General features: G+C 36.9%; 1 protein-coding gene across 1 annotated transcript; it reads left to right on the top strand.

Moving 5' to 3' along the window:
- The first annotated feature begins 219 nt into the window (after positions 1 to 219).
- On the top strand, positions 220 to 12,906 carry LOC309655846 (disintegrin and metalloproteinase domain-containing protein 21-like). The gene has a single exon (XM_082451634.1). The coding sequence runs from the start codon at positions 2,999 to 3,001 to the stop codon at positions 5,153 to 5,155; it is 2,157 nt and encodes a 718-aa protein (XP_082307760.1). The 5' UTR covers positions 220 to 2,998; the 3' UTR covers positions 5,156 to 12,906.
- Positions 12,907 to 17,191: the final 4,285 nt, after the last annotated feature.

Below are 17,191 nucleotides of genomic sequence, written 5' to 3'. Positions count from 1 at the left end.
CAAACTACTCTACATAAAATAGATAAGCAACAATGATTTACTGTATACTACAGGGAATTATATTCAAGATCCACTAATAACCTACAATGGAAAATAATCTGAAATTATCTATCTATCTGAATCACTTTGCTGTACACCTGAAATTAACACAATATTGTAAATCAACTATACTTCAATTTATAAAAAAAAAACTTGACTTAAAAAACAAGTACAAAAATAAAAAAAACTTCATTGAAAAACCCTCCTGGTTTTCAAATGGGTTGTCTATATACTTGCTACCATTAGTTATGATGAAGGCAGGGTTTTTGACAGAGAATAATTCTATCAGGTGTCAAAGTCCTTGAAATTTTTGCAAGAATTATAGGGAGTGGTTGATGGAAGAATGAGAAAGGAAGGTTAAAACTTACTGTAGTTGAACGCAGCTGGATAAATGGTTTGGATTTGACTTTGTGCGATGAGGAAAACAGGAACCCAGCCTGTGAACCATAAAGCACATATGACTTCTGTGATTTGGGTTTCTCTAGAGTGAGCTTTAGGGCAAGAAGTAAATTCTGTGGAAGCTCAAGTTTAATAAGGTAAGTATGTGTAGGGAGCTTTGTGAAGAGGTTGAGGGTTGATTTTGGCTCTCTCTCTCTATCTCTATTTCATCAAGTGAAGACTGCAGAAATAAAGGGGAAGTTGTATGGAGGAATGATATAGAGGAATTTGAATCAGGGTAAAAGAAGTATTGACTAGAAATGGATTTAGAGTCCAGGAGATGACTGGTACTGGGTCAGGCATCTTCATTTTCATATCTCCCATGCAAGGCTTCTCAGATTAGCTTGGCTTAGTTGCTCTTCCTATGTTTACTCATAAGAAACTGAACTTACCTTTGTCAGTACATTTATCACAGTCATGTATGAAATCAAATTTTTGAGCCTGAAGCATCTACAAGAGGAGAGGCCACTTTAAGAAAAAGAATAGAAAATTACAATAAGTACAAAAATGAACATTTATTTAGCATGAAGAAGAAATCACAACAAACAATAAATTTTAAAAGTTTGAAAATACTGTAAACATCACAAAAATTTAAAAACCCAATACTTATATTAACTTCCTGACACACTTCTATGTTTTCCTGGTTTTATAATTGCTTTCTCTTTAATTGCCTCCCTTATAAGTATTATTTTGTTATATTTTCTCTGGAGAGAACAGAAAGTTAATTGCCTATCCCTAGCATATTCGATCAAAATTTATTCTTTATTATTGACAGTTTAGAAAAAATTCAGCTTTACATCTTGTTATTGGTAATACAATAAAAAATTACATAAATTATTGAATTTCAGGAAACATCAAGTCTTTAACTTATGAGCTGTAATATTTCAGGGCACTTCAAATTTTCTTGTGTAGTAACTAATTTTGAACACTTTTATATTGATGACTCTCATAAACTGCATTACTAAGCACCTCCCAGGTGTTTATGGAGGTCTATACAATAAGGATCCCTGAATCCTTACCTTTATTAGCCTCAGATTAATCTGGTTCAGATCCTATTATAATAATCTGATGATTTGTCTGTTTTTCCATAGGCTCATTGCTTTTTAGCCTTTTTTTGTCACTTAGCTGAGACTATGATGTTGTCTATGGACACTCTCCTCGGCCAAAGAAGAGGGCATATAATATATAAATATTGAATACAATGTTATAGATCCCTCTACAGCTTATTCTTGCTCCTGCCACATCTTTCTTCACTCAGTTGATAATTTGTTTAATGCTCTATATTTTTATTTCCCTAGTATCTAGAACAATATCCTATACTTTGTATGCTCCAGACATATAAATAATTGCTTAATGAATTAGGAAACAAATTAATGAACGTTGCCAGTCAGACTGTATGCCAGGTACAGAAATTCTTCACTTTCAAAAACTGTTGGTAAATATATTTGAGCAGATATTGGGAATTTTCCCTTGCAATCCTAAAATACCAGGCACTCTGATGTCTTTGCCCCAAGAAGACAGAGTTCCTTTTCCCAAGCCTTTAAATTTCATGAATTCTCATTATCCCTTCATAAGTCATTTCCTCCTATCTTTGGTATTCTCCTATAGGTACCTGGAGAGAACAACCTTGTCCTCCTAATTCCTTTAGAAGATGTCAGTTTTTATGATTTTTTTCTCTTATAAAAATTATATTCAAATATGAATACATTTTAAGTGGCATTCATCTACAACCCAAGTACTTCACCACCCCTCCTCCCTTTTCCATTTTTCACTGTAGAGAGAAGTATATTAGGTCTTATAGGGGATACTAAAATGAGTTAAAATCATAAATCCTGCATTCAATGACCTTGCAGTCCCATAGAGTTATGAATGAACTAGAATATAGCAAGGAGACAAGTAGATAACTTGAGATAAAGAAAGTCTAAAGTAAATCATAAGACTGATGCAAATTGACATAAGAATTGTTGTAATTGTTTCTGACCTCTCCAGTTTTGACAGGGGAAGGTGTCAATAGTTATGCAAGGACAACAGGCATAAACCAACATAGTCTTGGACAAATTAAGATATAGAGTCACTGTACTCTGAAGTTTCTTTAGTTTTGCTTTAACTTTTTATTGTGGAGATTTTTATACCACCTATTTGTATTGAGATAATTGTATAATGAAAACCCGAGTACCTATCATCCAACTCCAACAACTATCAACTATCAATATGGCCAATATTGTCTTATCTATGCCCCCTCTAACTTCACACCCCCCATTTACTGAAAGCAAATCCAACGCTTTTTCTTGATTCATTAATCAGTATTTCCTCATTCAAATTCTTTCTCTCCTACTTTTCTTACCCAATCCCACCACCATCCCCACCCTTCTTTTTATTTTCACTTTCAGCACTGCAGCTCTGATGGTGTAACTCTGGCAGGACACAGATCCTTAAAGGTCAGCTCAGAGGTAGAAGCCAGATCAGCAGTGCCTCACATTGTTTTTCTCTGAACAGATGGCTCCATAATGGCTGCTCCATAATGGTGATTGGTGAGGCCAGGGTGTCCATGAGAGTTGTTGTACTGCTCTGGCTTGAGGTGTCTCTGTTCCCTTCTGGCCTCTCCCAGGCTAGGCGCTCACAAAGCCTCAGCTCCCCAGATGTGGTGATCCCCTTGAAGGTTACCAACAGGGGCAGAGGTGCAAATGCTCCAGGCTGGCTCTCCTACAGCCTGCAGTTTGGGGGCCGAAGACATGTTGTCCACATGAGGGTTAAGAAGATTTTGGTCTCCAGACCCGTCCCAGTGTTCACCTACACGGAAGAGCACGCCCTTCGCCAGGATCATCCTTTTGTTCCTAATGACTGCTATTTTCATGGTTATGTGGAGGGGGTCCCCGAGTCCCTGGTTTCCCTCAGTACTTGTGCTGGGGGCTTTCAAGGAATGCTGCAGATAAATGACCTTACTTATGAAATCCAGCCCATCAGGCACTCTACTACATTTGAACACCTGGTTTATAAGATAAACACTAATGAGGCAGAATTCTCACCTATGAGATGTGGCTTAACAAATAAAGCAGCACACCAACAGTTGGAATTTGAAGAGGCTGAGAAATCAACTCTGAAACAAAATTCTACTTATAACTGGTGGACCCATTTATGGTTTCTGGAGCTGGTTGTGGTGGTAGATCACAATTTCTTCACTTATTCTCAAAGTAATTTCTCAAAGGTGCAGGAGAATGTATTTGTTGTTGTCAACATAGTGGATTCCATTTATCAGCAGTTGGGTACTTATGTGATTTTGACTGGGATTGAGATTTGGAATCATGAAAATGTTTTCCCAATGATAAGCATAGAACAGGTTCTGGAGAATTTCTCTCAGTGGAAACAAATCAGTCTTTCCCAGCTACAGTATGATGCCGCACATATTTTCATTAAAAATTCATTTATAAGTGTCCTCGGTATAGCCTATGTGGCAGGAATATGTCGTCCTCCTCTTGACTGTGGAGTTAATAATTTCAAAGGAGACCCCTGGTCTGTTTTTGCCCTCACCGTAGCTCACGAGTTAGGTCATACTCTGGGTATGCAACATGATGAAGAATTCTGTTTGTGTGGGCAAAGTGCTTGTATCATGAATGCTATCAGAGTGCCAGCAGAGAGATTCACGAACTGTAGTTATGCAGATTTTACAAAGACCATTTTAAACCAGGGATCATGTCTGCACAGTCCTCCAATTCCAGGGGCAGTCTTTATGCTGAAGCGCTGTGGGAATGGTGTGATTGAAGGAGAAGAGAAGTGTGACTGTGGATCTATAAAGCAGTGTGAACAAGATCCCTGTTGTCTGTTGAACTGCACTCTGAGGCCTGGGGCTGCTTGTGCTTTTGGGCTTTGTTGCAAGGACTGCAAGTTCATGCCATCAGGGGAACTCTGTAGACATCAGGTCAATGAATGTGACCTTCCAGAGTGGTGCAATGGGACATCTCATCAGTGCCCAGAAGATGTATATGTGCAGGACGGGATTCCCTGTAGTGATGGTGCCTACTGCTATCAAAAGAGATGTAATAAGCATGATGAACAGTGCAGGGAGATTTTTGGTGAAGGTGCAAAGAGTGCATCTCAGAGTTGCTATAAAGAAATCAACTCCCAGGGAAACCGTTTTGGCCACTGTGGTATAAATGGCACAACATACCTAAAATGTCATACTTCAGATAGCTTTTGTGGGAGAGTTCAGTGTGAGAATGTGGGAGACATTCCCCACCTGAGAGATCACTCAACTTTGCAGTACACTCACATCAATGGTGTCACCTGCTGGAGTATCGACTATCACTTAGGGATGAATACACCTGATGTTGGTGAAGTGAAAGATGGTACCATGTGTGGTCCAGGAAATATCTGCATACACAAGAAGTGTGTCAATTTGTCTCTCCTGTCACACGTCTGTTTCCCTGAGACCTGCAACATGAAGGGGATCTGCAATAACAAACATCACTGCCACTGCGGCTATGGGTGGTCCCCGCCCTATTGCCTACACAGAGGCAATGGAGGTAGTGTTGACAGTGGCCCAGCATCTGCCAGAAGAGTTTTCTTGCCACTAGTTGTGACTCTTAGTTCATCTGTTTTGCTTTTACTTTTACCTGCTGTATTTATATACCTTCGAAAACATTTTGGATCCAAGAAGACTAAGACTCACTCTTCCGATTAAGAACATGCCTAAAATTTAATAGCCTATACATGATTAAGTTTTAGTCTATTGGCAGTAGAAATATTCCTACATGCATGAAACTGAGCACATTTCTGACAGTTTACAGAAAAATGCAGAGACCTTGCCTTCTGTCAGTATCAGAAATATTGCCATCAAACAAAGGTAATTCCTAACATTTTCCTATCTACTGTTCATTGTTGTAAGCAGCAAATAAAGCTCATTTCCCCCTAAGTTAGTCCTCTTTGTGTTTCTTGAGCACAAATATGACTCATAGAAAAGGCAGGGCACAGAAATCTGAGGCCCCAGGGGTGAGTCTTGCCTCTTTTCATTCCCAGAGTGTGCAGAGGATGTATTTGTTGTTGTCAACATAGTGGATTCATTTATCAGCATTTGGGTACTTATGTGATTTTGATTGGGACTAAGATTTGGAATCATGGAAATATTTTCCCAGTGAAATGCATAGAACAAGCAAAGACTGCAATGCAGTTCATGCCATCAGGGGAACTCTGTAGACATCAGGTCAATGAATGTGACCTTCCTTAGTGGTGTGATGGGACATCTCATCAGTGCCCAGAAGATGTATATATGCAGGACAGGATTCCCTGTAGTGACAATACCTACTGCTATGAAAAGAGATGTAATAAAGTTGGAAAAATCACTTACATTTTCTAACACTGTGCTACAAAATCTGAAAAGAAGGATAATAATAATGCTTTCCCATACAACCTCTTGGGGTTATTTGATAACCAAAAGAGAGAAAGGAATGATTTCTTGTTAAAGTATAAACAAATTGTTTGTTTAACAAAAACTCCTGACCCTGTTCCCTCAGCTTCCCAGCCAAGCTTGTCTGCTCTAACTCTTTGCCTTAATTTGGCAGTTTGGGTATCCTCTTGGGAGTATTTTCTTTGAATACCAGAATATAATCTCCCTGAGGGCAGGGTTGTTTTAACTGTTTTTGCTGACTGTTGAGTCCCAATACCTAGAACACGCCTAGTACACAATAAATGCTTGAATGGATTATTAATTGCATGAAGTTAATTAGGAAATGTAAAAATAATATTGATACTTTTGTCTTCTTTTTAAAACTACTGTAGTTCTTGTTCAAAATTGAACTTTGAATATCTAAAATGTGTATTTATAATGCTCCCTTTGTACTTGTCCATCGCCATCTTTCTGTCCCCAATTTATCATCTCCTCAGTCTATTCTCAGTATTTCTGGAAGTCTTGTCTCTTGAAAACACATTTCTAAATCAGATATCTTCTGTAGATGGTCCAGATAACTTCTAAATGCCACTCTTTGTCAACTGAAATAACCTTTTTTATATCATTTTCCATTATGCTTTGCACACTTTGCATCCTCTAGCTATTTTCTGTTTTAAATATACTTGGCTGTGTCATGCCTCTGCGCATCTGTATATCAATTCCCATTCCCAAAATTCTGTTTACCACCCTTCCCAACCCCCTTGCCTTGGAAAACTCCCATTTTTCTCTCAACAGAGGTTAAATATCACATCTTTGGAAAAGTATTTCCTTTTGAAATGTTATGTGTTCTACTTGTGTGCTCCTGTCATTTTGTGGTCATCCTTTTGATGCACTCTAGGACTAGATGGTAACAATGTATCACCCAGAGACAGAGAGAAGAAAAGGACATCTATTGGGACCATAGAAACTGGGAAGCAAGAACCAAGACAAACTGATTGTTTAGTTTTAGAATGTAAATCAGAGAATGACTCACGTGTTTTATGTATACATGTTCATATGGAGACAAAAGGCAGCTGCTCCAATTTACTCATTCTCTTTTGAAATTGTTTTTTGTATAAAAAATTTTTAATTTTGTTACAGTCAAATGTGTCAATCTAATGTTCTTTTATATTTACTGGGTTTTATATTTTCGCTTGAGATAACTTTGAGATAATCCTTTTTGTTTTCTGGGATTATGTTGACTTCAGTTTTCATGCTTAAATTTGGAATTTATTTTGCTATAAGAAATTAAATAGAAATCCAACCATATGTTTTTTCAAATGGCTAGCCAGTTAGCCCAATACACTTTATTGAATAAGTCATTGTTCACTGCTTTACTGGTAAATTAAGATTCTGTATTATATCTTAAAGTTAATTTGTTAGAGTCATATTATTTTCCTTGCAAATTTTTACAAGAAGCTGCAACTTTTGCAATATTTCTAATTTGAGGAAAAGCTGCATTGTTATTTTATGTTGGCTGAGTTAATTAGGGCTGAATATGTCAATTATATCAAGATTAGTGGATAAAATTAACCTCCTTATAACAAACATAGAGTCTTACCTACTCTCTAAATTTGGGTTCCCCAAAAAGCATGTGCTGAGACCAGGGTTTATGTGGAGTTAGTTTATTTGGGAAGCACAAAAAAAGTATATTATGAGCAAGTTTCCACTGTGGGCTACTGGAGCCATTCCCTGCGGACTCTCTAAGTCATGTGAAACACACCTTGGAATACTCCTCCATGGGGTAGGAGAAAGCTGTCAGGAAAAGAAATTAGATACAGCATTTGAAATAGGAAACTGTCAGAGAATGGAAATTGTCTCCTGCAGCTGCCAGTGAACTTAGGTGGAACAGGGGGATGTAGAGTGGACCATCATATACTGTACCCAGATTCTCTAGAAAATAGATGCTGAGGCAAGGATTAAATGCATATGTATCTTCTGTAGTATGGTGATTCCTATACAGACTAGTGGCTTCCTACTTTACAGGAGTGTATTTGGCCCATCCATGGAGCAGGCTAGGAGCAAAAAGGAGTTAATACATCTGGAAGCAACTCTTAACCAATGAGGAATGTTTTGCGAATAAATCTCACAATTTCCCCAGTCCTCATGGGACAATTCTGAGGTATCTGACAGTGTCTCTCAGAGAGTCCACAGTAGAATTGTGTCCTAGTTGCTCATGTGGTCACTCACCCATTAATGTATGCTTGATTTGCTTTTATCCCTTTCCTGTCTCAGTTTCCCACTCCTTTACCATGCACTCAAATCTTGGAATTTTATCCCAAATAAACTGCTCATACTCAAATTCTTGTCTCAGGGTCCATTTCTAACAGTTGGTACCAGAAGTGTTCCTTAAAAGAAGGATCTATAAGATGTGAGATTTTAGAATTGGATCAGTTACTTAGATTGCGACTAGAACACATAGTCCATCCAGTAGAAACTGGTGTGCTGCAACATTGTAAATAAAGACTCTCACTTGTGGTGTGCTGGGATGAGGTAGAGACAGAAGTAGTGCCCTGGATTATACATTAGTCCTAGTATTTGAATTAGAAATGCAAGAATTATGAGGTTAGTTAACTAGTGAAGAAGCCATGAAGAAAGAAAATTACAGGTTCAGGTTAAAAAACTTGGGTGTGGTGTGACTGTCCCAAGACCTCTACAACAATATTTACAGAGAATCTCATCCTACAGACTGTACTGAAAATAATACCCAAGATTTGTCATAACTGTGCAGAATTATAAAGATCACTGGGTTTAGATGTCTGGCATGTTTCCCTATGTAAAAATCAAAGGTCCTATTAGAAGAGAATTGTTATCCTAGGATTTTGGATGAGGACATCTGAGGGGATGCATTTGAAAACTTGAATTTTGAGGTTTTCTTGAACGCTCTGGGCCAGGAGAACTCATTCCTTAACCCTTGCTAGAAGAGAGCAGTCTCTCATTGCCTGGAGACCATGCTGCACCAAAGACTACGCTTGCCCTCCTGAAGATCTGTCCTTAATTTCCCCTCATAGCATCTAGACCTATAACTAGGGTCAGTCCTCAAAATGGCCCAAGTGGGGCTGTACAGTTCTTAGTATGAGAGGAACTGGATCCTTTCTCAAGAGAACATAGGGAACTGGCTAATATATGCCATTAGAAGCCAGGAGGATATATATAGGAATATATCCTGAGGATAATGGATCAGGAGAAATAGAATATAAGATTATATAGGGGAAAGCTTTTACTTGTTAAATTTTTTTAATTTTTAATATTTTATTAATGTGTCATTCATTCTTCCATGAATGCTATAGATTTTAGCCTAATGAAATATCTTTTTCCAGTACTTCTAATTGCTCATGCTCTTATTTCTATTCATGTTTCATTAAAAAAATTTTTTTTAATTGGAGTATAGTTGATTTACAATGTTGTATTAGTTTTGGGTGTACAGCAAAGTGAATCAGTTATACATATACATATAACCACTCTTTTTTTAGATTCTTTTTCCATATAGGTCATTACAGAGTGTTGAGTAGAGTTCCCTGTGCTATACAGTAGGTTCGTATTAGTTATCTATTTTATATGTAATACTGTTTATATGTCAATCTCAATCTCCCAATTTATCCCTCCCCACACTTATTCCCTGGTAACCATAAGTTTGTTTTCTACATCTGTGACTCTACTTCTATTTTGTAAATAAGTTCATTTGTACCCCCTCTTTTTTATATTCCACATATTAGTGATATCATATGATATTTGTCTTTCTATGTCTGACTTACTTCACTCAGTATGACAATCTCTAGGTCCATCCATGTTGCTGAAAATGGCATTATTTCATTCTTTTTTATTGCTGAGTAACATTCCATTGTATATATATACCACATCTTCTTTATCCATTCCTCTGTTGATGGCTATTTAGGATGCTTCCATGTCCTGGCTATTGTAAATAGTGCTGCAATGAAAATTGGGGTGCATGTATGTTTTCAAATTATGGTTTTCTCAGGGTATATGCCCAGGAGTGGGATTCCTGGGTCATATGGCAGTTCTAGTTTTAGTTTTTTAAGAAACCTCCATACTGTTCTCCATGGCATCTGTACCAATTTACATTCCTCCCGGGCGGTGTAGGAGGTGATACCTCACTGTAGTTTTGATTTGCATTTTCTAATAATTAGTGATGCTGAGCATCTTTTCATGTGCTTGTTGGCCATCTGTATGTCGTCTTTGGAGAAATACCTATTTAGATCTTCCCCCCATTTTTTTGATTGGGTTATTTGCTTTTTTTGATATTGAGCTACATGAGCTATTTGTATAGTTTGGAGATTAATCCCTTGCCAGTTGCTTTATTTGCAAATATTTTCTCCCAGTCTGAGGGTTGTCCTTACATAGGGAAAACTTTTAAATAAGGAAGTTCTTAGGACTTAACATTCTTGCAAAGACGCTCAGAGCTTATCCTCATGTGCTGCTGGAATTATTGCATCTTCATGGCTTGGAAATGTTGGTGGACTATAATAATTGAGGTGGAAATGCTAGAACTACTTTGGCAGTTAAGTGAATTTGGGGGTCAGAATATTCAGGGAAGAAGGCTTGTTAGGAAATGGATTTATTACAAATGACCAGAGAAATCACTGCCGATCCTGTTTATCTGGAGGTCCTAGAGGACACTATCTTCACTCAAGCAGTAAGAAATTCACTTGTCAGAGGAAAGTAGGCATCATTGGGACCTCAGTGGTAGCTGTCTTTGTAGGCCAGATATGATGGCCTACAATAATAGCAGAAAAAAGGAGACAGCCCTTAACTAAAAACAACATGGTGGACATAATTACTGTAATGGGCAGTAAGACTGTAATTGCAAACACTGGGCCCTGACATAAATGTATTTGATGCCATGTCTAATAGATTTTGGTTCTACTAGGGATGAGATAGCTGGGCAGATAATGAGGGCATTTATTACCTTACACAGCCAAAAAAAGATCAAAAGCTGGTGACCAATAGACTAATGAAACTTCTGCAATGGGCATCTCTTGTCCAGTTTTCAGACCTAAGTCAGAATATCACTGACTATTTATTGCCAATTAAAGGAGAGACCAGGTATTTTTTAGGAAGGACCCTGAAATGTCATCACAAATATATATACAATAAATATTCCCCTAACTTGTTCCCCCAACAGGACCTTGTTTCCCAAAGGGGCATGTTCGTCAAGTGGATACACATGTACCAGAGTAACCATTCAACGGGGAAAGAGGGAATACTCAGATCTTTTTAGGACTATCAGATGCAAGGTCTGACCTAATACAGATACCAAAGAACCCAAAATGCCTCATGAAGGAGACCATGTAAGAAATAAAATCCTGATCCAAGGGCATCTCACAATGGGTCCAATGGGCCCATGAACCCATTCTGTGGTAATTTCCCTGGGTCCTGAGTGCCTAAACTCAGAAGCTGACAGTATCCTCAAAGTGGTTTTTTGGTCTATGGAGTAAAAGTTATCATGGAAGGAAATACCGAGTAAGAGGACCTAAAAATTTCCCCCACACCCACGCACCTCCAGCCAAAATAGTAAGACAGAAGGACTAATACATCATGAGTGAAAGAGAAGATCACTAATGACTTAAAGGTTGAAGAGTGGTGATCCACATCACATTCCCATTTAATTTACTGCTTTTCTGCTGCAAAGATCAAATAAGTCTTGGTGAATTACCATAAACTTACCCAAGTAGAGGTCTCAAACATGCATAGTGTGCTGGGTATATTAACTTTACTGGAAGAGATCAGCACAGTATCTGGCACATGATATATACCCATTGATCTGACAGATACATTATTTTCAGTCTCTATCAGGAAGGAAGATCAAAACCAGTTAGCATTCTCTCAGGATGGAAAGCAGTATACATTCAAAATCTCACTTCAAGTCTATGTTAACCCTTCTCTTCTCTGCCACAATATAGCTTGAAAATAATTTGATCATCTTGACACTCCTCAGAACATCACACATGTCCACTATATCTATGGTATCAGGTTAATCAAGGGACTCCCCATAAGGTTATCAGTTGAATTTTCAGCAGAAACTCTGCAGGCCACAAGGGAGTGGTATGATACACTTAAAGTGATGAAAAAGAAAAACCTACAACCAAGATTACTCTACCCAGCAAGGATCTCATTCAGATTCAATGGAGAAATCAAAAGCTTTTCATACAAGCAAGAGCTAAGAGAATTCAGCATCACCAAACCAGCTTTACAACAATGCTAAAGGAACCTCTCCAGGTGCGAAACACAAAAGAAGGAAAAGACCCACAAAAACAAACCCAAAACAATTAAGAAAATGGTCATAGGAACATACATATCGATAATAACCTTGAGTGTAAATGGAGTAAATGTTCTGAGCAAAAGACACAGGCTGGCTGAATAGATACAGAAACAAGACCCATATATATGTTGCCTACAAGAGACCCACTTCGACCTAGGGACACATACAGACTGAAAGCAAGGGGGTGGAAAAAGATATTCCATGCAAATGGAAATCAAAAGAAAGCTGGAGTAGCAATACTCATATCAGATAAAATAGACTTTAAAATAAAGACTGTTACAAGAGATAAGGAAGAACAATACATAATGATCAAGGGATCAATCCAAGAAGAAGATATGACAATTATAAATATATATGCACCCAACATAGGAGCACCTCAATACATAAGGCAAATGCTAACAACCATAAAAGGGGAAATTGACAGTAACACAGTAAAGGTGGGGGACTTTAACACCCCACTTACACCAATGGACAGATCATCCAAACAGAAGATAAATAGGGAAACAGAAGCTTTAAATGACACAATACACCAGATAGATTTAATTGATATTTATAAGACATTCCATCCAAAAGTGGCAGAATACACGTTCTTCTCAAGTGCACATGGAACATTCTCCAGGATAGATCACATCTTGGGTCACAAATCAAGCCTCGGAAAATTTAAGAAATTGAAATTTTATCAAGCATCTTTTCTAATCAAAATGCTAGGAGATTGGAAATAAATTACAGGAAAAAAATAACACTGTGAAAAATACATGGAGGCTAAACAGTTCAGTACTAAATAACCAATAGATCACTGAAGAAATCAAAGAGGAAATCAAAAAATACATAGAAACAAGTGACAACAAAAACACAACGACCCAAAACCTATGGGATGCAGTAAAAGCATTTCTAAGAGGGAAGTTTATAGCAATTCAATCTTACCTCAAGAAACAAGAAAAATCTCTAACCTTACACCTAAAGCAACTAGAGAAAGAAGAGCAAAGAAAGCCCAAAGTCAGTAGAAGGAAAGAAATCATAAAGATCAGAGCATAAATAAATGAAATAGAAATGAAGAAAACAATAGCAAAGATCAAAAAAACTAAAGGTTGGTTCTTTGAGAAGATAAACAAAATTGATAAACTATTAGCCAGACTCATTAAGAAAAAAAGAGAGAGGATGCAAATCAATGAAATTAGAAATGAAAAAGGAGAAATCACAACTGACACTGCAGAAATACAAAGGATTATAATAGACTACTACAAAAAACTATATGCCAATAAAATGGACAACCACGAAGAAACGGACAAATTCTTGGAAAGGTACAATTTTCCAAGACTGAACCAGGAAGAATTAGAAAATACAAAAACACATATCACAAGTAATGAAATTGAAACTGTAATTAAAAATCTTCCAACAAACAGAGTCCAGGACTAGATGGCTTCACAGGCGAATTCTATCAAATATTTAGAGAAGAGACAGCACCTATCCTTCTCAAACTGTTCCAAAATATTGCAGAGGGAAGAACACTCCAAAATTCATTCTACAAAGCGACCATCACCCTGATACCAAAACCAAAGATATAACAATAAAAGAAAATTACAGACCAGTATCACTGATGAACATAGATGCAAAAATCCTCAACAAAATACTAGGAAACAGAATCCAACAACACATTATAAGGATCATACACCATGATCGAGTGGGATTTATCCCAGGAATGCAAGGATTCTTCAATATATGCAAATCAAACAATGTAAAACACCATATTAACAAATTAAGGAATAAAAACCATATGATCATCTCAATAGATGCAGAAAAGCTTTTCAAAAAATTCAACACCAATTTATGATAAAAAGTCTCCAGAAATTGGGCATAGAGGGAACTTACCTCAACATAATAAAGTCCATATATGAGAAACCCACAGGAAACATCATACTCAATGGTGAAAAACTGAAAGCATTTCCACTAAGATCAGGAACAAGACAAGGATGCCCACTTTTGCCACTCTTATTCAACATAGTTTTGGAAGTCTTAGCCATGGCAATCAGAGAAGAAAAAGGAATCCAAATTAGAAAAGAAGAAGTAAAACTGTCACTGCAAATGACATGATACTATACATAGAAAATCCTAAAGATGCCACTAGAAAACTTCTAGAACTAATCAATGAATTTGGTAAGGTTGCAGGATACAAAATTAATGCACAGAAATCTCTGGCATTCCTATACATTAACAACAAAAAATCAGAAAGAGAAATTAAGGGAAAAATCCCATTTACCATCTCAACAAAAAGAATAAGTACCTGGGAATAAACCTACCTAAGGAGGCAAAAGACTTGTACTCAGAAAACTATAAAACACTGATGAAAGAAATCAAGGATGACATAAACAGATGGAGAAATATACCATGTTCTTGGATTGGAAGAATCAATATTGTGAAAATGACTGTACTACCCAAAGCAATCTACAGATTCAATGCAATCCCTATCAAACTACCAATGGTATTCTTCACAGAATTAGAACACAAAATGTTACAATCTGTATGGAAACACAAAAGACCCTGAATAGCCAAAGCAATCTTGAGAAAGAAAAACGGAGCTGGAGGAATCAGGCTCCCTGACTTCAAACTATACTACAAAGCTACAGTAATCAAGACAATATGATACTGACACAAAAACAGAACTATAGATCAATGGTACAGAATAGAAAGCCCAGAGATAAATCCACACACATATGGTCACCTAATTTATGACAAAGTAGGTAAAAACATACGATGGAGAAAAGACAGCTTCTTCAATAAGTGGTGCTGGGAAAACTGGACAGCTACATGTAAAAGTATGAAATTAGAACACTCCCTAACACCATACACAAAAATAAACTCAAAATGGATTAAAGACCTAAATGTAAGGCTGGACACTATAAAACTCTTAGAGGAAAACATAGGAAGAACACTCTTTGACATAAAACGTAGCAAGATCTTTTTTGACCCACCTCCTAGAGTAATGAAAATAAAAACAAAAATAAACAAATGGGACCTAATGAAACTTAAAAGCTTTTGCACAGCAAAGCAAACCACAAACAAGACAAAAAGACAGCCCTCTGAATGGGAGAAAATATTTGCAAATGAAGCAACAGACAAAGGATTAATCTCCAAAATATAACAAGAGCTCATGCAGCTCAATATCAAAAACAACAAACAACCCAATTAAAAAATGGGTGGAAGACCTAAATAGACATTTCACCAAAGAAGACATACAGATAACCAAGAGGCACATGAAAAGATGCTCAACATCACTAATTGTTAGAGAAATGCAAATCAAAACTACAGTGATGTATCACCTCCCACTGGTCAGAATGGCCATCACCAAAAAATCTACAACAATAAATGCTAGAGAGGGTTTGGATAAAAGAGAACACTTTTGCACTGTTGGTGGGAAAGTAAATTGATACAGCCACTATGGAGAACATTATGGAGGTTCCTTAATAAACTAAAAATAGAACTACCATAGGACCCAGCAATCCCACTACTGGGTATATACCCTGAGAAAACCATAACTCAAAAGGACACATGTACCCCAATGTTCATCGCAACACTATTTACAATAGCCACGACATGGAAACAACCCTAATGTCCAACGACAGATGAATGGATAAAGAAGATGTGGTACATATATACAATGGACTATTACTCATCCAGAAAAAGGAACAAAATTGGGTCATTTGTAGAGATGTGGATGGACCTAGAGTCTGTTATACAGAGTGAAGTAAGCCAGAAAGAGAAAAACAAATATTGTATATTAACACTTATATGTGGAATCTAGAAAAATGGTAGAGATGAACCTACTTGTAGGGAAGGAATAGAGTCATAGACATAGAGAATGGACATGTGCACACATTGGGGAAAGGGGAGGGTGGGACTAATTGGGAGATTAGGTTGCCATAAATAGACTACCATATGTAAAATAGCTAGTGGGAACCTGCTGTATAGCACAGGGAGCTCAGCTCGGTGCTCTGTGATGACTTAAATGGGTGGGATGGAGGGTAGGAGGGAGGTCCAAGAGGGAGGGAATATAGGTATACATAAAGCTAATTCACTTCATTGTACAGCAGAAACTAACACAACATTATAAAGCAATTTTACTCCAATAAAAAATAATAATAAATGTTAGCTACACAAACACTAATCATAAGAAAGTACAGTTGATAAATTGACACCAGAAAAAGTTGACTTCAGGACAAAAAATTACTACCAGAGATTGAGAGGGACATTTCACAATGATAAAAAGGTCACTTCATCAAGAAAACATAACAGTCCTAACTGTATAGGTGCATAATAATAAAAACATAATAAACATAAAGTTTAAAACTGGCAGATTAAAAGGAGAAATAAACAAAGCCATTATATGTGATATGATGATTTCAACACTCCTTTCTCACTAATTTATAGAACAAGTAGAATATCAGTAAAGATATAGAAGACTTGAACAGAAGTATCAACCAATTTGACTTATGTGATATTAGGAAACATTCTACCCAACAATAGGAGAATACACATTCTTTTCACGTGCACATGGAACAGTCACTATGCTGGTCTATGAAATAAGTCTTTGGAAATTTAAGAGGTTTAAAATTATACAAGGAATGTTCTCTGAACAAAATGTAAATAAATTAGAAAACAATAACAAAAAATTTAGGAAACTCACCCAAATATTTCAACATTAATCGACACACCTTTAAATAACTTGTGGGTGACAGGACAAATCATGAGGGAAATTAGACAATATTTGAACTGAATGAAAATAAACTTACTACATGTCTAGATTTATATATTTAAATATTCAAATAAAATATAGACTATGCAGTTACTATAGAATATTGCCTATTCTAGGATTTCATATAAATTTAAATAGTATGCATTCTTTTGAGAATTGCTTCTTCCACTCAGCATATTTTTGGAGATTCATCCATGCTACCTATTCAGAAGTCTCGGTAGTTTTGTCATAAGAAAAGACATATAGATCAATGGGACAGGATAGG

The sequence above is a fragment of the Balaenoptera physalus genome (assembly GCF_965194825.1).
Source record: "Balaenoptera physalus genome assembly, chromosome: 2".
Classification (NCBI taxonomy): Eukaryota; Metazoa; Chordata; class Mammalia; order Artiodactyla; family Balaenopteridae; genus Balaenoptera; species Balaenoptera physalus.
This window is presented reverse-complemented; position numbering and strand designations above follow the sequence as displayed.

Bases quoted from the DNA above. Each gene is read 5' to 3' on its own strand.
- LOC309655846 (XM_082451634.1), top strand. From the start codon at position 2,999: ATGGTGATTGGTGAGGCCAGGGTGTCCATGAGAGTTGTTGTACTGCTC.